This window comes from Pteronotus mesoamericanus, unplaced genomic scaffold (assembly GCF_021234165.1).
Source record: "Pteronotus mesoamericanus isolate MK-2021 breed Mesoamerican mustached bat unplaced genomic scaffold, CSHL_Meso_final scaffold_651, whole genome shotgun sequence".
NCBI classification, from domain to species: Eukaryota; Metazoa; Chordata; class Mammalia; order Chiroptera; family Mormoopidae; genus Pteronotus; species Pteronotus mesoamericanus.
The window spans coordinates 30365633-30388058 of NW_026555325.1; the positions used below are offsets into that span (position 1 = coordinate 30365633).

General features: G+C 38.7%; 1 protein-coding gene across 2 annotated transcripts in view; it reads right to left on the reverse strand.

The window, feature by feature from the left end:
* The window catches only part of ABCB11 (ATP binding cassette subfamily B member 11), a 101106-nt gene that overhangs the window by 50660 nt on the left and 28020 nt on the right, over positions 1–22426 (reverse strand). The window contains exons 6-12 of one of the 2 annotated variants that reach the window (XM_054562324.1): positions 18548–18635; positions 16207–16340; positions 14298–14469; positions 10719–10843; positions 8875–9049; positions 2567–2680; positions 433–543 (exon numbers count right to left, since the gene is read on the reverse strand). In XM_054562324.1, coding sequence (XP_054418299.1) covers positions 433–543; positions 2567–2680; positions 8875–9049; positions 10719–10843; positions 14298–14469; positions 16207–16340; positions 18548–18635 — 919 coding nt within the window. Of the gene's footprint in view, positions 1–432; positions 544–2566; positions 2681–8874; positions 9050–10718; positions 10844–14297; positions 14470–16206; positions 16341–18547; positions 18636–22426 lie in introns of those variants that run through there. The other variant, XM_054562325.1, reaches the window with a different exon arrangement.

The window sequence follows — 22426 nt, forward strand, 5'->3', positions numbered from 1 at the left end:
CGGCAGCTTTCCTCTGCCACTTCATCCCCCGCCCACTCCGAGCCTTCTGCCGCCTTCTGCCGCCGCCAAGGAGGTGGTCTGACACAGCTGCGCCTCCTCATTGCTCTCTTGCCTTGCAGTTTATGGAGCCTGCGGTTGCTACGACAGGACCTGGCACCCTCATTTCAATAGTGTCATAAAGTGGACTTAACTGGAATGTGCTGCCAAACCGTTCCCTCCAGAGGAACATGCACATTAGTGTTGTCACAAAGACATATGGTTTGGTGCCTGAGAAATGACACAGCACCCACGGACACTTCCAGAGAAACATGCTCCTTTTCTGTGTTACTGGAGATTGAGTCATGCTTCAGAGAAACAAGCAATGTGTGGCTCTGGAAATGAATCATCAAAGAATAAAATGCTATTGTTCCTGGGGACAACATTGACACTTACCTTCACCTCTGGTCTGGAAGGATAGTGGAAGGTCACATTACGGAATTCAATTTCACCTTTAATTCGATCCAACTTGTAACCATCTTCTGACATGCAGTCAATAACAGGCTCCTGGAGTGGGATATAAAAAGGATATAGCAACAGCATGTATGAGATGCATTTACTGTCCGTTTCAACTTGAATTTACTCATAGAGGAGAATAATAGCCAGCTAAAACATTGCAGAGATACACTAAAGATAAGTTGCTTCTACATTAAATAATTATTAATAGTAATAATACTCATTATCACTTATGGAAATATTAATGATATTACATTACTCTATATTAATAGTTTTATGTTATGTTCTATATAATATATTAATACATATATGTTACATATATTATATGTAACATATATGTTATCTATATTATATATAAATATACAATATAAATAACTAATAGATAATATAAAATATGGTCAATTAAAATGATTTATAATATCATATTAATTTAATTATTTCTCAATATATTACTATGATTTATTAAATGATAATATATACAGATGTATAATTAATACATTAGTATATAATATATTAAGATTATCATGTATTATTACATTATTAAGATACTTTGGAAGACAATGTACAAGCTGTTTTAGTATACTTTTTTCACTATGCAATTACCACTGTAACCTAACAAGGCAGATGATATATCCATTTTTTTCAGTTGAGGAAGTTGAGGAATCTCAGAGAGGTTAAGTGTCTTGCCTCAGGCCACACAACTAGTCAACCAAGCTGGGGTCTAATATTTGAGTGTCTGTTATAAATGATGATTAAAAGCAACTGAACGTCCTCAGATGGTGTCTTCAAACACTACAAACTTTCAGTTGATGTGCTGAATTTCACCTCTGTTGTTGTTAGCAGTGAGCCTAATCTAGAGCTTAACTGCCTGAGTTAATCAGGTAGGAGTGAGGGTCCTCTCCTGCTGCCAAACCACTCCCAAGTCAGCTTGTTTTCTCTTCCACACCAGTGAGAGAAATTCATTATCATATCTCTATTCGAAGCTATAGTATAACCTACTTTCTTCTTGGGTCTTTAGGAACCATATTAAAATCATGTTTAAATGCCTTAATTTTTTAAAATAATTTTAGGGGCTTTCTAGGCTCATCATCTTAGTTGAGCACCCAAGAATGAGGTGGAATTTGGATCGTTCAACAGGCCTATGTGATTTTCAACAATCTCCTTATATCTTAATACATAAAACCCCAAAATATAAAACAGGTAAAGTGATGAGAAATTTTCTGAGGCAGGTTATATGCCTCATACATCGTGATGACTTAGGGAACCTAGAAGACATCTCTGGCTTTACCGGGCTTCTCTGAACTCAGGGCTTCTCTTAATGCACGTTTTCAGAGAAAGAAAAACGCATTGCCATCTTCCCTTTCTTTTCTTGGATTTTGACTTTCTAGCTTGATTCAATAGATTAACCAGGAAAACCCTAGCCATACTACCAGGGTCCTTTTCAAGCTCGCATAGACTTTCTGTCGCATTTAGGAGACAATCCAGCCTCATGAACGTGGTCTTCAAGTCCTGCATGATCTAGTCCCTTCTTATTCCTCCAGCCTCTGTCCTTTGCTCACTCTGCTCCATTGCACTGAATTTGTTTTAGTTCCGTGCTTTCACCAAGCTCTTTTCCAATGGAAGGCTTTCTCCCATGAAAACCCTTCCCACTCTTACTTCCCCTGTACCACCCCCGTCCCACCCCCAGTCTCCCTTTGCAGGGCCAACTCTACTTCTTTACTTCCTCCTCAGAGATGACACAATCACCGTCATCAATTTAAAGACTCCTTCCCACCCCCAACTGCTGTCACAAAGACCTATTTTATTTCCTTCAGTGTCCTGTTGAATGTACTTACTTCTTTATTGCCTGTTTCCCAGTTATTATATGAATGCAGGATCCTTGTTGGTTCTGTTTCACTCTTGTACTCCCAGTTCAGAATAGGGCCTGACTCATGACAACGTTTATTAAGTACAGCTGAGTTAAGAGCATTGTGATAATTTCTCATAGCTTTGAACACTGAGGGTAAATTCTTCAAGAGTTCATTTCTATTCTCACCCAACCTGTGAATGGCCTTTACTTTTGTCTTTTACATACCCGGTCTATTGTCTCAAAAATGCTGGTGGCTGCTGCACGGCCAGTTGCAAAGGCTTCCAAACAGGAAGATGCATTGCCAAGATTTAAAGCTCCCACTATGACGCTGAGGAAAATCTGAAGAGAAGAGATAAACATAGTTTTCCTGTGTTTTAGAGCTATCCAAGTGAGTTCAGAGACTTTAACCAACACACAGGGGGTTAGACTAGTGATATGATAATTTAATTCTTTATGTAAGTAGCCATATAATGGTTTTTCTGGTGAAAGGGTCCTTGAAACAATAAAAACACTATGATTAACTTGATCGTCCTAGAGATTGGTATGTGTAATATAGATCTAATACTACTGCTACTGCTATATTATTGCTAATAACTAGTATATAGGATAACTACTGCTACTAATACTAGCACTATACTACTACTACCAAAAATAATAACAATAATAATAAGATATGTTTCTGAGTGCTTTACCTGTATTACTTCATTTAATCCTTACAAAAGATGTGTATGAAAACAGAGGTGTGTGGAGGTTGCCTAACTTAACATATGTCACAACATATATTAGGTGGTAGGGCAATATTTAAACCCAGACTCACGACTGATATTCCATTTACCTCTCAGGCTCATCTGCTGGAGTTTGCATGCAGGTGGAGTGGAGGGGTTCCTGTGCAGAGCTGGGAAATCTGTCCTTGACTCATCAGTCTAGCCATCTCATTAGGTTAGGAAAGGCTACCTGATGAGGTCTAGATGCTCCTACTAACCAGCACTTGTTTTTATCAGTGCTGTTTATAAAGGAAGAGGCCGTGAGTCAATTCCTCACATTGGCCTCTAGGAAAAATACAGGACTCCCTCTCTCCACCCTTTCAACCTACAAATGATTGCTAGTCTCATGACACACATGGAGGATGTTTCAATGGCCACCACCTATTGGGGACAAGAGTGATCTGCTGAGCTAAAAGTTGACTTCTGCATGAATGCCATCTTTTTCAGGTAATCAAATGATCCTAGTCTGTTGTGCTTTCTGTGAGCCAGATTCTTCCCAGAGTCCCCCTCCACTCTCTTCCTTTCTTATGGCTGGATCATGGGGCTTCTCAGGACCTGCCAGCCATCTCCCTCTCTCTTCAGTAACCTCTCCATTCCACACATCAGGATTATGTGGGCCAGCCTCCTTTTGACTTCTCCCTGAATTCCCCACTCAATGCATGGGGACAAACATTATCTCTTCATCTGTCCTTGTTTCTTTTCCTTGATTATGGCAGGTAGTTCCTTCCATGGACAGATTACATAATCTTTCGAGCCCCAATTTCTTTATCTGTAACACAGGGATAAGGAGAGTACATACCTCATGGGATTGTTATGAGCATTAAATGAGGTAATGCATGTAAAGGTGATTAATCTAGTTCAGCCACATAAATAATAGGGATAATGATGCTGAAACAAGCAAGATTCCACACTTAGGAAGTGATAAGGTGAACAGACAGAAGAATAATTGTGGTATGATTTGGGTTAAGACCACTTCATCCAAGGTCTTCCTACCTGAGCAAAGGAAGCCTTCCACGTGTGTTAGATCGTGGGTCAGAAAACATTTTCTGTAAACAGCCAGAGAGTAAATATTTTAGACTCTTCAGACCACACGGGCTCTGAAGCAATTATTCAACTCTGTTATCTAGAACAAAAGCAGCCATAGACAATATTATACAAATGGCTGTGGCTGTGTTCCAAAAAAACTTTATTTACAAAAACAGGCTTAGCTTGCAGGCCATAGTTTGCTAACCTCTGGTCTAGATTCTAGACTGACTCAGGAGGGTCCTAAACTGAGGTTTGGGGTCAAATCCTTGCTTAGCCAGACTTTGCAAGCATTGCCTCAAGCAAAGTTCTCTCTCAGCATCCTTAGGAGGCAAGTGAGTGAGACAGGATAGGGGCAAGCACCTAATACCTCACAACCATCATTTCTCACTCCAAATACCATTTGTTAGCCCTGTGACACTACTATGAGAAAAAGGAAGGCAGGAAGGACCACTGGGAAACAACCTATCTGTGGGATTGCTGTGCTGGAGTAAAGGGAATCTGTGGCCTCTTGGAAGACAGATCCAGAGGCAGGAAAACAATGGTTAGTGGGTCAGGCCCCAGAGTCACAGAAGCTTGAGTTCAAATCCTACTCCGTGCTACTGGGCACATATTTCTCAATCTCATTGCTTCATTTCATTTTTCAGTGGTAGTATAATGACATCAGTTACACAATAAAGTTGTATTACATATGGTAATTTTATTAAATACCTCATTCAGTGCTTCACACCTTATATACACTGAATAATGTTCCTCTCTATTACTGCTATTATTTTTTATTGTTGAGTCCTGAAACTTTAGATGGAAATGAAAGAGCAGGCTTCTGCATCATTCAGTTCCCTTTCATTTTTTTTTCTAATAAATCACAGAGCATGATTTTTGTCTGGGTACAAGTGATACTAATTACAGTCATTTATGTGAACTACTTACAATTTATGCCCAATTACCATGCAGCCAATAATGATTTTGTGCATCACAAAATACATTCAATTAACCTAATTGTTAGTTAGTTTAGTGGTTAAAACACTCAACTCATGTGCACTCAGTCTTCCTAGTTTACTGTTCAGAAGTATGGCCAAAATGGTGCACACATGCATTTGACTCTCTTTGATGAGTCAAAGAGAGAGAGGACAAGGGAAAGAGAAAGTAGGGGAGTGGGGGGGAGGGGAGAAAACAATCAATGATCATACTGTTAAAGGATGCCTCCCACCTTCCCAAAGAAAAACTTCTTGAAGTATAAGAGGAAGCTTGCAGGAAGAGGTTAGGAGTAAAATGTGAGTTAATAACTCATGACTAATACAGGGAATATAGTCAATAATATTGTAATGACTACATACAGTGCCAGGTGGGCACTGGAAATATGGACAGGAGCACTTTGTAAAGTTTATAATTGACCACTGTGCTGTATACCTGTACACAAATACAAAATAATGTTGAATGTATACTGGAATTGAAAATAAAATTCTTAAAAACTGAAAAAAAACAAATAACTGATGACTAAAATGTTAGAGACATATAGTATTCCATGTCTGCACATAGTAAATACTCAAGAAATATCAATTGAGAGAATTAATTATTTACAGACAGTATAGAGTATCCCACAATCCAACTGGCAGGAAACTTGAAGGTGAGAACTGTTTAATTAATTAAACAAGGAGGTCATTAGACTGAGGTGGCTTTAATGCCTTAGTAGCCTACATAAACAAACCAAAACCTGAGCCTGAAATTCTGCAAGGTTAAGAAATCAAAACCTAAGGGCAACCAATCACACACAGCCAATTAGGCTTTTTCAAATATGGCAGTTATTTAAGTTATAACCAATCAAATAGTTTCATTGTTTTGCTTCAGGCTCTTCTCCATAAAAGTCTTTCCCCTCACTTCTATGAGTGAAGCCCTTCTAAAGACTTCTGTTTTGGCAGTGTCTGATTGGTATTGTTAGGTAGCAGGTAGGAATGAATGGCAAGAGGGGAAATAAAGGCAGGGCCTTCACCATTACAATCTAACAAAGAACTTAATACAGGAGACTAGAAGCAAAGGAAGACATGTCTCACCCATTGACCCAGCAGTCCTGACCTGGTCCAATAAGGCTGCCAGGCATTCCAAATAACACAAGTAAAACTATGATAGTGCAGACTGTGGGGAGCCCATGAACATCTTTGTGTATCATCTCCACTAGCTGGGAAAAGGAAAGCCTTGAGACTGTGTCATCATCCAAAGGCCTGGAAGGGAGAAGGGGATGGGTCTACAGTGCCCAAAGGAAATCCCATAAAACAACTTTGGTTAGTTGCCGGCCTCCTATCATATATACAAAATGAACAAATAGAATATGGTGTGAGATAAGGATTTGGGCTAACAGACCCCTCACACACACCTACATTTGGGTAGTCACATGTCCCCAGAGGGAAGCTGGTGCCACCTTTTCCCATCAATTAAAATGTAACTCTCTCACCCCATCCCACCAAGTATATAAGTCCTCAGAACAAAGGACTTGCCCTCTTGGCCATCTTGGCTCTCTTGCCTGGGGGATAAGGGAGTGCCCCTGACCATCTAGCCTCTGGCCAAGGGGCCCCTCGCCACCTCCTTTTTTTTGGGGGGGGGGGCACCCGGCCGCTGGCCACCCAGGTGCTGGCCACCCAGCCTTTAGCCACTCTGTCACCCTACTCTCACTCCTTTGCTTTTGCTGTCCTATTAGAAGTTAGCACTAACAAACTTTGCTTGCACAGTAACAGGCTTGCTGATCTGTAATTCTTTACTGCATTGGCAAGAACCACCAAGTTTCTCCCAGAACAGTATTATTTTTGTTCAAATAAACTGCTAAAAGTTTTAATACACCTCCGCTTTTCTTTTAACAGAACCATATAACTGGATTCTTGCTAGAGAGTTATTGAAAATTTTTTTTATTTGAGTGTTACCAATTGGTATAGTATATTAATTTCCAATTTACCAATTTATTTTTCCCTCCACTCTTATTTCTGCATATTCTGCCCTCTTCTTGCAGGCATGGAATGAAAGGAAGGAGGTCTTTTCTCAATGCATGTACTTCTGCAGAATGAGCAGATATAAGCAGCTGTGACTAAAATCAACTAGTTGTATCTCTAGTTTGGTAAATGCCTAAAGTTCTGAAGAATCATTAGATCAAAAAAGAGAAGAGACTTTACAGTCAGATTTCAGATCTGCAATATTTTCACTGCCTTTTCAAATGTTCCAAATTATATCAAAGTTGAGAATGTGGTTAAATTATGATAATGATAACACTTTCCATTTACACCATCCCTTTAAAGTTTACAAAACAGTTCAACATGCATTATCATATTTAATTTTTTTAAACAAAATTCAAGTGATGCCAGCTGTTCATCTTGCCAAAAATTGCTGAATTTTAAAACTCATTCTTAGTGTATTATGCTCTTAATGAAATCAAGTCAGTGGAGTAGAATGATTATGTTTTGACCTCTGAAAATCTTTTCTACTTGCAAATAAAATTTCCATTCAACTTTCTTTAGAAATGTATTGTTATTAAAACAGTAAATCTCAAATCTCAGGTTTTTAGTTAGCAAATATCTGGTATACAAGATTTTGTGTTTTGTTTTGTTTTTACTGTTTAATTGGTACCTGTTCTTCCTAGAACCTGGAACCAAAATATTTTATTTAAGAATTAATATGCTTAAATTATACTTAATTAAATGATTAATAGGCCAAATTACACATATATTTTATGTTTTATCTCCTTGACCTTGTATAGAGCTTACTGTGTGAGGGTGGTACAGGGTGGGAACAAATATAAATAAATGCAAATGTTCCATTTCATTCACGTGCTCTGAAGGAAAAGTTCAGCAAGCTATACGAGAGAACAAAAAAGCAGATGACCGTGAAAGCCTGGCTGGGACGGTGCCATTCACTCAGCTGAGAATCCAGACAATGACAAGAGTTCAGCTGTTAACAAGAGGGCCCCTGACTAAGGAGGAAAAGCCTTGGGAGAGTGAGCAGGAGGAATAGCTTTCCCTGACCGCACCGCGCCTGGTTATCCTGCTCATCACTATAAAGGTTCCCTGCCCTCTACCGTATAGCACGTGTTAGCGTTTGCCATTATGCATTTATGTGATCATGTATTTATTGCTTTATCTTCCCCCCTGCTAGGGCAAAGGTCACATTTCTTTTGCTCACTATTGAATCTTCCGCACTTTGTGTGGGTCTGGCATATAGTAGGCTTTCACTAATTCTTGAAAGAACAACTGAAAGGACATGGCAAATTATTCACAACATTAGTTACAGCATGGCTATAGCACAAGTGACCAATAAAGTATGTTTGTATTATCTGTTCAGTTGAGGATATTATTGGCTTGACATTTTAGTTACTCATTATGTTTCCACAAATATGCCCATTAGCACCTATCTTGTGCTATTATTAGGCTCAACGATATGGGCTGTTAATTTTTAGCTGAGAGATCACTGACTTCCAATATTCTTGGCACATTATCTTTTGGACTCGGTCAGAAAAATCATTGTTTTACAGCTATAAAACCTTCATTTAATTGGAAATCATTAAATCACTGGCTCCTAAATTCAAATGCTCAGCATACTTTTACTATAAATATGCATACATATTGCTTGTTTCTATAGATGGACTCCATCAAGTCATTGACACTTTCCTCCCTCAGACACCAAAGGAATCAGCCAAATCCTTTAACTGTGGGTTTTTCTGAGATGCCAACAGGAAATATTATATGAGGGTCATCAAGACCAAAATACCTGGACAAGGGTTCCTGCTGTATATTCTCCATCATCCAGGACAAGTTTGGAGCCGTACCAGAAGGCCAGTGCGTAACACAGGAAGATGAGACACCACATGAATCCAGTAAAGAATCCCATCACTATCCCTTTTCTAATTCCCCAACGCTGGGCAAACATGAGATTTTTCTCATACCTGTGAAGAGAAAACATTTGAGTCTATTTCATCAGCAGAAGTAGCAGCACAAGTTAGGGTGTTTCAAACAGACCACAGTGCAGTGGCTTTCCTCAATGACTATGAAAACACCCAAACACAGAGCACCTTTGAGGAAAGAAAACAACAACTTCTGTGTAGCTTGTTTAAACCTGACAACGAAATGAGTTGAAGGGATGATGCCTAACAAGGCCTCAAAGTTGATTACTTCTTGGATAAGTATGGGGGATAAGCTTTGCCCTCAAGAGAAAAGGATTTTTCAGCACAAATGGATATGAGGTATCCAGTACTATTTGTGCTTAAATTGTTTTATTAAGTCACATGACATGCTTCCTATCAGAAAATGATGCAACTGTTTTCCCCCCATGTTTGAAACTAGTATTTGCACCACATACATTCACCCATCTGCCTTGTGACCAAGAATGCCCTGTTGTAAGATGACGGGTCAGAGTCACAGCCATGGGACATGGATAACTATGTGGGAATTCAATCCAAGCACTAAGCTTAAGTAATTCTATCATCTAGCCATCAATAACGGGCATTGTCTTAAAGCTCAGGCATTCTTTAACTGCCTTCCTACACCTAAAAAAATTAATTAATGGAGAATTTTTAACATTTCATGGGACAAAACTGAAGGTCTATCCTATGTTTGTTACGTTTTTAAAACATTTACACTGTACATTGTATTAACAATAGAAGATAATATCTTTCATAGTGGAGGAAATATGCTACTGAAATTTTTTATGGGAAATAAGATACCTTTATACCACAAACCAAAAGAAGCAAATGACCCACGAACACAGACAAGAGTGTGGGGATGGCCAGAGGGAAGGTGGAGTGGGGTTTGGGAGGAGGGGACAAAAACAGAGAAAATGGGGACATCTGCAATAGTGTCAACAATAAAAATAAAGAAAAAGAGAAGCACATAAAAAAAAGCAGATAATTAAAGACTGTAAATCCTATTCTCTTTTTTATTTGATGAATTTGCTAGCAATTGAGAAGGACACCATCATACTAAATCTATAACACATGAAATAAGAGTTTAATTAAGTTGATGGTTATTTTATAAAATCAGTACCTGACACACGTAAGCACTCAATAAATACCAGATAAATGGAAGAATAAATGAAAACAATTGTTTGGCAACTGTGTTTTTTGGTCACTTAGGTTTTTATTTTCATTGAGTATTAATCTCCTAGAATGATGGTCTATAATATACCAATGCTAAATTATGTTTGATTAAATTGAAATCTGAGACCTTACAAAGAGTGTGTAGTAGAGTAGCTGAATAAAACATGTTGTTTTCAATAAAACTGTGTGACTGAGCTCTAGATCATGTAGGCTTTTCCTCAATGGCAGAAAACAGTGTTGCAGACTGGCGTGCGGTACAGTATGTGCACGTACACCCCACCAGAACTTGAAATAAATACCTCAGCTCGCTTGCAGTAGCATAGACCAAGGTGAAACCGCTTTGTACGAAAAAATAGGGAAGCTTCAGGATAATAGGTAGATAAAGGAAATTCAAAAAAGTGGCAGACTTTTTTTTTAATTGTTCTTTTATTGTATTTGTTTCCATTACCATTTATTCCCCTTATACCCTCTTTCACGTCCACAGCCCTCCCACTCTCCGCAGACATTTCAGTTAACCAACCTTTCAACCTCTTTTTTCTCACCACCAAAAGCAGCCACTGTTCGAATGGATGAAATGACTTCGTCAGCCACTGACCCTGCTTTGGCATATGCCTTCAATTCACGGTCAGTAAACCTGGACACACTCTAAAACCCAACAAAAGAAAATAAAGTAAGGACCAGGTAATCAGGTCAGTCTGTCACTCAGTGATTCCTTTAGGTGCGCTAACAGATAGCATGGGTGAATACAAGACTAGATTCTCACTGTAACAGCAGTTGCCCAGGAAGAATTCTGTCCAGGTTTGATCCATCCTAAGCCTCATCTGCAGCTGTTTGGTTGATGACATATCAAAATGACTGCATTAAAAGTCAGCCTCAAAAACCCTGAAACAGAGTTAAGTCCCACACAGGGCATTCTGTGAGACCACAGTGCTTCAGTCCTTAGAGTAATGAAGTTTTCAAGGCAAGTCATGGCACATTTCATTGCCACTGGCCAAAGGCTATTGCACAATTCACAGACAACCACAGAGGCAGAGGCCAAAGGTCAGGGCAGGCATCCTACTGGTTAGAACGTATAACGACAAGAGAGGCACTGAACATGCAAAGGCACGATGAGGCAGAGGTAATTCCACAGGAGAAAAAAGCTTTGGATAAATATGACACTATTTTCACTCGGCTATAGAGGCTCAACCACCTTGTACAAAAGAGGCTTTGTACAAAAGGAAAGAAAAACACATTGCACTTAATATTAAACAAGTTACTTTCTCTAAAATAGGACTTCTTAGTTTGAGTCCTAGTTAGAATTAACCAACAAAGAAATTTCTGACACAGATGAAGAAACAAGAAGGGGGAAAAAGCAAATATTGTGGAAGATTAACTCAATCAGAAACCTAACAAATATATAGTACCCACACAAAGAGGCTTTATCTTCCAAGTTTTTTGAAACTTTCGGCAGCAAAACACTTATCAAAATCTTGAGCACAATTCTGAGACATAAAATAAGTAAAAGTGTTTTATTACAATATATTTATTTCACAAATCCACATTTTATAAAACTTTTGTGAATTGAAAAGGCAACAATAAGAAAAGGAAAAAGTGAGGCTATTTTCATCAACATTAAAACATGGGTGTTATGGATGACATTGCAGTTTCTACCAGCCCTTTTCTAATTTATTTCACCAATATGTACTGGCAGCATAATAATGAGATAATTAAGTAGCTACCAGTGTTATCACTTTTTGTTGTAATGGTACATTAAATAATCTCAGGGTATTTCAATTAAACTGATAAAGGAACTTCGAAAACATAGATTGGGAAATGTCTAACAATTGCTCATTTTTCTTATTGTAAGTATAAAAGCCAAAACAAACACAACCCATAACCTCTAATACGTCCTATGTTGTTTCTCCACCTTTTTTGGTCTTACTTTTTCATTGAGCTTAGTGAAATTGCTTGTATCATTTTACACAAACATGCACAAACTTGAATTCAAGGAAAAACCAGTACAGAGCTACCACATTGTCAATCAGTGATGCACTTACAGGAGGATGAAATGTGAGCACCGAAACAAGAGAAACCATACTCTGAGCCTTCACCATGTAAACCAGGCCATGTTGTTGGTCTCCAATATGTTAAAATGTGATCTATGATTCATTAAAGTATTAATATTAATTTATTATGGGTTTAAATAAAGAGATTAAATATATTTGGCAAGAAAAAAAAGCGGAATCAAACGTTTGCAGAATCCCCAAAGACCCTCTGCAGAAACTGCAGCATTTTTAGAGCGCAGCTGAAAAGCATTTGGCAGAAAAGCTTTTTACAAAGCTTGATGATATGGTGGACTGGGAAAAAGTAAAAGCTAATATTATTTTAGTAATTAATATTATGTCCGGTGCTGGGCAGAGCACATAACATGGATCATGTCTTCAATCATTACAATGACTTTGGGAGGTATTATCCCTGTTCTTAAGATGAGGAAACTAAAGTTTTGATGAGTTGAGTATATCTTTCTCAAGCCAGGGCAAAGAGCCAGGTGGCGATCTGCTTAAGTGGAGTGAGATTTTTGCTGCTGTCACTGCATTACCCAGGAAACGTTTGGGTAATAACACTGGTGGATTGTAGAGAATATTGGGTTGGCCAAAAAGTTCATTTGTTTTTTTTCCATAAGATGGCTCTAGTAGCAGTTAGTTGTCTTTCACTTTATTCAAAACAGTTTTTGTTAGATTGTATTGTGACAGCTGTCATATCACATTTTTAAAATGTGTGCAAATGTGCATTTTTAAAAAACATCCAAATTGGTGAATTTTTGTGTAGCCGTTTTAATACTGAAGATGGAGGAAAGTACGCAACATTTTCGACAAATTATGTTTTATTATTTCAAGAAAGGTAAAATGCACATGAAACACAGAAAAAGATGTGTGCAGTGTATGAAGAATGTGCTGTAACTGACTGAATGTTTCAAAACTGGTTTGTGTAGTTTCATGCTGGAGATTTGTCTCTGGACAATGCTCCACGTTTGGGTAGACCAGTTGAAGTTGACAGCGAACATATAGAGACATAATTGAAAGCAATCAACATTATACCACATGGGAGATAGCCAACATGTTCAAAATATCTGAGTCAATAATAAAGTTATAACTTTATTTATAACCGATAATAAAGTTATTGGTGAAAATGAAAAGTGTGTCTTTTATTTTATGGAAAAAAATATGGGCTTTTTTGGTCAACCCAGTATTTCGCTAGAAAAATATCATCATGGAGATTGGTATTTGTTGCTCAATAATGTGCACTTTTCTCTTGAATTCTACTCTCATTTATAGCAAATTATTAGTGTCCCTGGTCCCAGTACCTGCTAGCTAATTGTGGCTTCTCTAAAAGTAAGCTATAACAATCTCTCAATTGTTGAGACTGTGTTTTAACTGGAATAACCCAAAATTTTTACTCCTACACTTTTCCTTGGCTTGCATACCTAGGGAATGGAGACTGTGACTGGGAAGCTGCTCAGAATGAACCAGGTAATCTCTCTGGAACTGATCAGATGGCATGGAGAACACTGTCATGACTGCAGCAACTGCTTAGGTGCTTCTCACTAACATGGGTATATTTATTGGGCCTTTTTGAGTGGAGCATCTGAGTTTGGAAAACCAGAAAAGCAATAGGCATGTTGGGGAGTGGGAGGAAATGTGGTGTCAGTCTCCCTTGAATGTGAATTCTGTTCTGTCACTAGCTGTGCAGTCCCAGGCAAATCCCTTTACCTCTCTGAGTCTCCATTTCTTATATCTAAAATATCATTAATACTTTATAAGATTGTGATAAAGATTAGAGATAACGTATATAAAGTTCCTCATAGTGCCTGGCACAATAGTAAATACTTGATAAAGGTATCATAAATATTATTGTTTATTAATGCAATAACATTTTTGTTATTAAAATATCATTAATCCCTAATCTATAGAATGTTGACACTGAGGAATAACCAATCAAAATAATGATAAAGATATTGACCAATGATATACTCAGGAGAAGGGACTCAAGCTTACATTTTTGGCTGTTTCTCAGAGCCAATGTCTTGCCAAGGAGGGAAATGAGAAGACATTCTTACCAGACCAATCATGGCTGCTCCAATCCCAATGAGAGGGCTGACAGAGATGATAACCAAGGTCAGTTTCCAGCCCTGGTAAAATCCCAGCAGGAACCCACAGATGCTCGTGGTCATGCGCTGAATGAAAATGGCCATTTGGTCGGCAATGGCATCATTGATTTTATTAATATCACTAGAAACAAGAGAGGTTTTGATCACTAAAGAGGAATTTGGTTAACTCAAATGTCTTACTAAAAAACCTCAACCTTTCTCTTCTAAACACTCCAATCTCTGTACCCCATTACCCTTGAAAAACATAACTGACTCTCACATCTTGGAAAATTTGCAGCAGCTTGGGAGGTCATCCAGTCTCTCCCTTCATAGCCAAGTAAGATGGTCATTAACCCAGTTTTCCCAACTGGAGTCCATTACACATTAGCAAAGGCTTTTGGAAACCATCTTATTTGTCTCTTTTTTATAGCTAATATCCTTGGTCTGCCCTGAAAAGCCTCTTTTCCCTTATTTATATCTACTAAATCCTTTAGCCTCAAGGTTCTCACATACCAACGAACCCTTAAAAACATATAATTTCCCAGAAAGAAGTAATATCTTATTCCCTGTGTTTACATAGCAGTGTAACTAATCTGTATACATGTATGTGTATATGTATGTAATTACTGAATTCTGCTTATAGACAGTATAGAATAGTGGTTAAAAGGACAGACTCCAGAGCCAGGCACTTAATTTAAACACAAGCTTTTTTTGGGCAAATTACTTAACCTTTCTTTTTTTTTTTTTTTATTAATTTATTTACTTTTTAAATACATTTGTCTCTGCCTTCCCCCCCCCTTTCCCTTGCCCCCTCCCACCTACTTAACCTTTCTGTACCTCAGTTTCCTCATTTGTAAAATGGGGATAATAACACACCCTACCTCAATGTGTAGTAATGAGGATTAGCTAATATATGTACAATAAATCATGTAAAACAGTGCTTAGGGTATAGTAAGCAATCAGTATGTGTTTGCTGTAATTATTTATTTGCTTGCACCTTTTGTCCTCCTAGTAGGCTGTAAATTCCTTGAAATTAGGGGTTCTGTGGTATGCTTTATACTTTGCATAGAATGAGTGCTCCAGAATGTTAGTTGAATATAGTTACATTAAATGGATATTCCTGGGAACATTCCCATAATCTCTTGTCTAGATGGAGCAAACAGGGTTTACGACTAATAGCAAAACGGGACCTAAGACATTACCCAGAGATTAAGCTACTGTATTCTAGCAAGGTTATACATCTGTCCAAGGTCACAGTAATAGACAGAATGAGTGCTGGATCTAATGTTCATTCTGCTTTTAACTTCACTGCACTACACACTATCTTTCATGGGACTTCCTTTGAACCGATTCCAATTACTCAGGGCTTATTCAGAATCACTGAGAGGGCAATTAATGACCCAAACTAGTATTCTGGTATAAACTGGGTTTACAATCAGTTTTTTAGTTTAAATCTTTCTCAAACTATTATGGGGGTTTTTGTTTTTGTTTTTATGTGCATAAATTACCTCAACAGTCAAAGCAAGAAAATTTTTTCAGATTGTATTTTTCCTTGTAGATACATAGATTGTGACATCCCTCAATTTCTCCTTTGAGGCCAAATGGCCCTACTTCTCTTAACCTTCTGTAATACTTCGTTTCTAGTAGTTTCAGCAGGGGCTTATAAGCCCTATTGTAGCATCATGGCTTATAAGTTATAATGACCATATTTGATAAAACATTATCTATGGGGAAGCCGTGATACTTATAAAAGCCCAAATTAAGAGACAAAACATATCAAAAGTAACTGAGAATGTTTCCAATTGTTATTTAACTTAGAAATAAAAGTTTTATTATAAAAAAATCATACACATATTAAAATGTCCTACCAGCTACTTACTCAGAAAATCTTGTATTCAGCTCTCCCACTGAATTGCAGTCAAACCACCCTATTTCCATTCTCATTATTTTCCTAAAGTAAAATTTTCTCATTTTCTGTATCTGACGAGCCGAGGCAATTACCCAAAAGCATATCTGGAAATGGAGTAAGGAATGTTTAGCATCACGATGTTAAAAATATTCATTAATTCCTTGTCTTTTCAAAAGAAAATACTTCAATATAACAGGTGAGAAAAGAAAGAATGAATTTCACAAAATGCCTCATTTGGGGAATCAGGGTGTGAATGCTGGCATCTGCTCCTAAAAATGGAGGTGAGCAGAGCAGTTGTGCACAGAGAAGCCAGAGGTTCTAGGTTTGAATCCAGCTCTGCTGCTTTTAGATGTAAACTTACTGGAACCTATTTTTTGACTCACAATGCCAAAAATAATTACTGCTTTTAACCCATTAATCTTGCCTGCCATTTCTGAGTGAACCTTTCCCCTAAGAGGCCTGCCAACAGCATTTATACATAGTTTTCAGGCTGTAGGACAATGATTTTCAGAGAAAGCAAGACAACATTATGACATAGCAGGGAATTTGCTAAATTTCCCCCAACTGAGCAAAATAAACCTCTCATTAAAACACCCAATGCCACACTGGAAAAACTGATGCATTTTTCCCTTCAACTAACATTAACATTCTGGAATTGTTGAGTGAATAAGGGTTGGAGACATTTATTATTTTTCCTGCAGGAGGCCGCAAAAGATGAAATACTTTTTTCCTTAATAAGGATTAAGTAACTCCATGCCCTTCCATGGCTTAAATCTAGAATGTGCTCTAGATTCAGTTTACAGAATTTGGGTTGGAATGCAGTTTGGTGAGGTTTTAGCAATTGTTGGGAAATTCCCTGTCTGGTTTCGGGAACTGTAACCCTGCCAACAGGCTAGAAGGCCCCAAGGCTGGAAATAACCAGGAGGCCTTTGAGAAACAGGCTCCTGAGGAGACATAACCTGTCCTCCCAGCAGGGGCGTAGCTCCTGCCGCTCTGCTTTGCCATGGAGGATTGGTTAGTCAAGGACGGGTAAGTTACCTCGAGCTGAGGTGAACAACCTAAGACATTCCAATCGATTATTGGCAGCAAACAAGAAATCAGAGGACACAGAGAAAGGGCAAAAAGGCCCACACCTCTCGGCTCGGCTTGGACATGGCTGGAGTCCGCATTCTCTCTGAAGGCAGTCTCCTTGTCTCTTGGCAGCTCCCTCCCTCTGCCTGGCTCAGGCTTGAAATAATACAGGAATCAGCCCTAAATCAGATCTGGCGTTCCAGGGAAATCAGGCCTAAAAATAAATTCTCTAAAGTGTGCTTTGTTCTTCCCTCAAATGCTCTAGCCAGCTCATGCTGGGAAGGAAGCTTCCATTATTCACAGACCCTAACCCTATACCCTTGGGCACTCTTGTGTTTACTACACTCTTCACGTTTAACCATCTCTCTAGTTTACTAGTCTCCTCTCAGACCCATGTAAATCGGTGTGTTCCTGCCATTTGCTTTCTTCAAAACATCACCCATTCTCTGTGAACATTAACATACGGATGTAATGAGATAACCTGTGCATTCCTGTTAACCTAGCCCCACTGATACCCTTTTCAATAAAAGCCTTTGGAAAGAGGGGCGAGGAGGCCTTCTCTGCTAAGAGGGAAGTGCCCACGTCAGCTCTCCCAGCAAACAGGGAAGTGTTTGCAACAACTCATATTTATTCTCCTCATCCCTGACAACCCCAGGACCGGCTCTGCGGGATTCAGAGCCCTGCTCCCACCTCAGCTGGCCCTGGACGGTTTCCCTCAGATTCAGGGAGCACCATGCTCCTCCACTACACACTCTGTTGCCGCTCCCCTCCCCCACGTCGAGGTTGCTGCCCAACCAGGCCCAGCGGGGACCTCAGCCACACTACCCTGCGGCTGGTGCCCCGCCCCGTCCTGCCCAGTGCAACAAGCAATGAAAGAGAAAAAGAAAGTAAAGTTTGCTTTCCTCCAAATCCCCATGCCCAGCTTTCTCCAGACCACTCACTCTCCGTGGACAAACACCCCCACACTATTTCTGAGTTGAAAGGAGAGGGTGAAGAAAGGAGGGCAGAGAAGGACAGGACACTGAAACTAAAGGTCTATTCTGCATCTTTCTGGACAACTGATTGTATCCTCCTCTCCAGCTGAGGAAAGAATCCTCCTCATTCACTTATGTCTCCTGGAAATAAAACTGTAGTCCTTCGGGCTTTTGAATAACTTAAAAGTTGGAGTACACTTTGCATTTCACTGCAATGTCTTTGAATCCAGATGCTGATCAAGAAGTAAAATAGAGGCACTACTTACTTGAATATATCCTGCAATAAGTACTACAGCAGCAACTCCAGCATAGTAACTGGCAAATTTGATCATCTCACTTTCAATGTCCAGCAACCTTCAAAAGAGAGAGAAAATGTTGAGACTCACAAGTAGGATCAAGCTACCAAAGATTACATTTGTGAGTGCAGAGGAATTTGAAATAGATGTCTTATATGTTTCTATTAAATATGGTTAAAGCATTTTATCTATCTAGAATCATAATCAATCATACAAAATCCCTAAATAGATCTCATGGTACCAGTCAGAGCCAAGATGCCTGCCCCCTTCAGTTTTACAGGCAGAGATGCAAGGAGTGAGAAGTAATCCATGTGCTGTTGTTGGGAGCCTGGGGATCCTAGACAGCAGCCCAGTGCTCTGTCCTCTGAGGCCCCTTTTACTCAGGCTTTCTGTGCAATCTTTGAGATAAAGCAATCTCAGCTACAGGAAAGTTTTCAAAAGCCAGACAGGTGTTTAAAAATACACCAGCAGAGAGATGTGTGCTGTAAATCAGGAGGTTTACTGTTCCTCCTTTAGGAATCGAAGCGAGGTTCTCAAGTCCTCCATCTCAGAGTGACACTGTGAGGAAAGTATGTGTCATCTCTCCACAGAGGCAGAAAGACACTTCATTAGCAGAGTCCTTTTGTTGACTATAGCCCAGGAAGCTTCACTCTCCAGGGCGATTTCCAAGATGGAAGCCAAAGAATTTGTGGGAAATAGCGAGAAAGCTCTGCAGCGTTTTCCAGCTCAACTATCACGCTGCAGCAGAGGGTTTGGGATTGGCAAGGGCAGGAGCAGGGAGGGGAGAAAACAATTATTCTGTGATCGCTTTCAGGAAATAAGGGATTTCATAATTAGAAGATTAACATTTTGGTTGATGACAATCCTGATCCTCAGGGACAAGCCAAATGATATGGAGTCCATTGCTTCAGAAAATTAGAAAACAGCATCTTCAGCATCGAAGTTCACATGCTACGTGCTTTCTGCTTTCTCTCAGGACTTCCTTTTGCAACCAAGCTTGAATTTTTCTCTCCCTCTACTGAGCTCAAACCAATTATCAAAGTACAATTCATTTAATTCAGAACAAACTATTATCAATGACAGATTTTATTGCTGTCTCGCACTTATTCAGTATCTTTATTAAGTACATTTTTATATATGGGCTTAAGCTGCTTGCTCATACAGCCCAAGGCCAGATACAGTATCTTCCACATAGTTGGTACTCAATAAATGTTTCTTGATTTTGCTTTGACTTTCAAAATACTAATGAGAAAAGGAAATAAGTGCCTTGGTCAATACTCTGACAATCTCCAAATAAGCTGATGTCTGTGTTCACCACATTCTCAGTTTTTCATGATTATTTGAGAAAACCCCGAAAATGAACAAGACCTAGAAAAACATAAACTTATACGTAAGTATCCATTGTCCGAGGCTCCTACAAAAGCTAACTATCCCTGTATGGAGCTATAATGTAATATTATGAGTAAAGCCTTCTAATGTATAAATGAGTCCATACTCTTAGTTTTCTGTTTGTGAAATGAAATTTGGCTATCCCAAAATAGAAATCTATAATCATTTGTCAAAAAGTTTTACTTAAACTTCCCACAGTGCATTCATTCTACAGATATTCTAAGCAGAGGTGATAAAGTGCCCGTCAGGAAAAACACAGCTGCCAGTTATAAACAAACTCACGTGGATTCAGGGAACTGAGCACTGAGCCAGCCCCAGGACTTACTGGGGCAAAGTTCAGGAGAATTATGTTGTTGCCAAGTGGTGTGAATAAGGACACGTGTAGTTCATGATTCTTTTCTCTCCTGAGACACCCCAGAGAAAAAATGATTAACTGGTTTCTATTTTATACTTGGGAAGAAAAAGTTATCAGTTTTAGAGACTACTTGAGAATATTTCTGGAACAACAAGACAAAGCTATCAGAAAAACTGACTAGAAGGAAAAGAGCAGGCTGGCTGAGTTCCTTTGACTGCACATCAAATTCATGATCATCCGCTGGGTGGAGAGCTCTTGTGATGATAAAATCCTGGAAAGGCTTATTATGTAAATAAGCCAGGTGATTTGGACCTCAGAATGGGCACATTTTTTTAACAGCAAAATTAACTTAACATCTCCTTGAATAAATTAAGATTCCCTTGACTCATTTGTTGAAGAGAGAAGAGGGGAGAGAGATGACAATTAGAAGGAAAGGGAAGAGATATTTTACAAATTATTAACATCTAAGGATTTTTACCTTGCTCTTCCTAAAATAATAAATGCATCATAAGATCAAATCACTCAGTTTACACCTCAAGGTTTCAGATTTACTAAAGCCATAGGTTTTTCATTTTAAATATGTAGGAGGTCATTATGACAAGTTGCATTGCTTAATAAAGAATTTTTCTTACAATGGTTCCAATACACTCTAGACACAGCACTGACATGTTAGAGTGAATATCAGTGTCAACTCTAAGCTGAGCATCACAAGCTGGTAGAAATGTATTCATGTCCTAGTTTAGAGTGTTGGAAGCTCTATATTGCTTAATGCAATGGACACTGACTTACGGATAAATGGCTTATCACTGGCTAAAGTTGCAATAACATCCATACACTAGGGTAGCTTGCTTCCAGAATGGCTAGATCTTAATTTCAGAGACTCCACAACAATTTTTTTTTTTTTTTACCCAGGAAGGTATTTTTGTTAATTTTAATCAAATGTTTTATTTTGAGTTAAGTATAGATTCATATGCAATTATGAGAACTAATACAGAGAAATTAAATATGCCCTTTTCCCAGTTTTCCCCCAGTGGTAACATCTTGGGAAACTATAGGACAGTATCACAGTCAGGATATTGAGTTAATCAAGATCAGAACATTCTCATCAGCACAAGGGTTTCTTGTCTTGCCCTTCTATGTCCACATGTGCTATCACCTGGTCACTCCTCCCTTTCCCACTGGGTACCACTTATCTGTTCTCTATTGCTATAGTTTTGTCATTTGAAAAATGTTAAATGGAATTACACAGAATGTAACCTTTAGAGATTGGCTTTTTTTTTCCAGTCAGCATAATGCTTTCAAGTTTTATAAATATCTCATTCTTTTTTACTATTAAGTAGTATCCCATGGCATAGATGTAGCAGAGTTTAATAACTCACCTACTGGAGGATGTCTGGGGTGTTTCCATTCTCTGTCTATTAGAAATAAAGATTTTATAAAGCTTCTATTTTTTACATTTAAATTCATTTCTCTGGGATAAATCCCCAAGAGTAGAATTGCTTCATCATGTAAAAGTTGCATGATTAGCTTCTAAAAAATTGCCCAGCTGTTTTCCAGAGTGGCTGCACCATTGTGCACCCCGACCAAGGTATGACTGATCCAGTTCTGCCATGTTCTCACCAGCAGTCGGTGTTATCACTATTTTTTATTTTAGTCATTCTGATAGATGTACAAGGTCTGTCCAGGAAAAGTCCAACAATTGTTAATATAATGAAACAGTTTGCACAACATAGATGTAACCTGGCAATTAAGGAGAGTGGACTATAATACATATACATGAACAATGATGACTTTACTGTACTAGTCTATAGGAGCAGTAGATGCCATTGAGTGAGCATGTGTACTTTGTGGATGTCACATTCAAAATAACTGAGCGAGTAGAGCAATAAATCTGCATCAAATTTTGCATTAAGCTTGAACATTTCTCCACGGAAACTTTTTTGGATGATTAAGAAGGCCACAGCTATGGGCAACTGGTGATTGGCAGCTTCATCACAACAACATGCCTGCTCATGCATCACATCTCGTGCAGAGTTTTTTGGTGAAGCATCAAATCACCCAGGTGACTCAACCACACTGAAGGCCAGATTTGGCACCTTGAGACT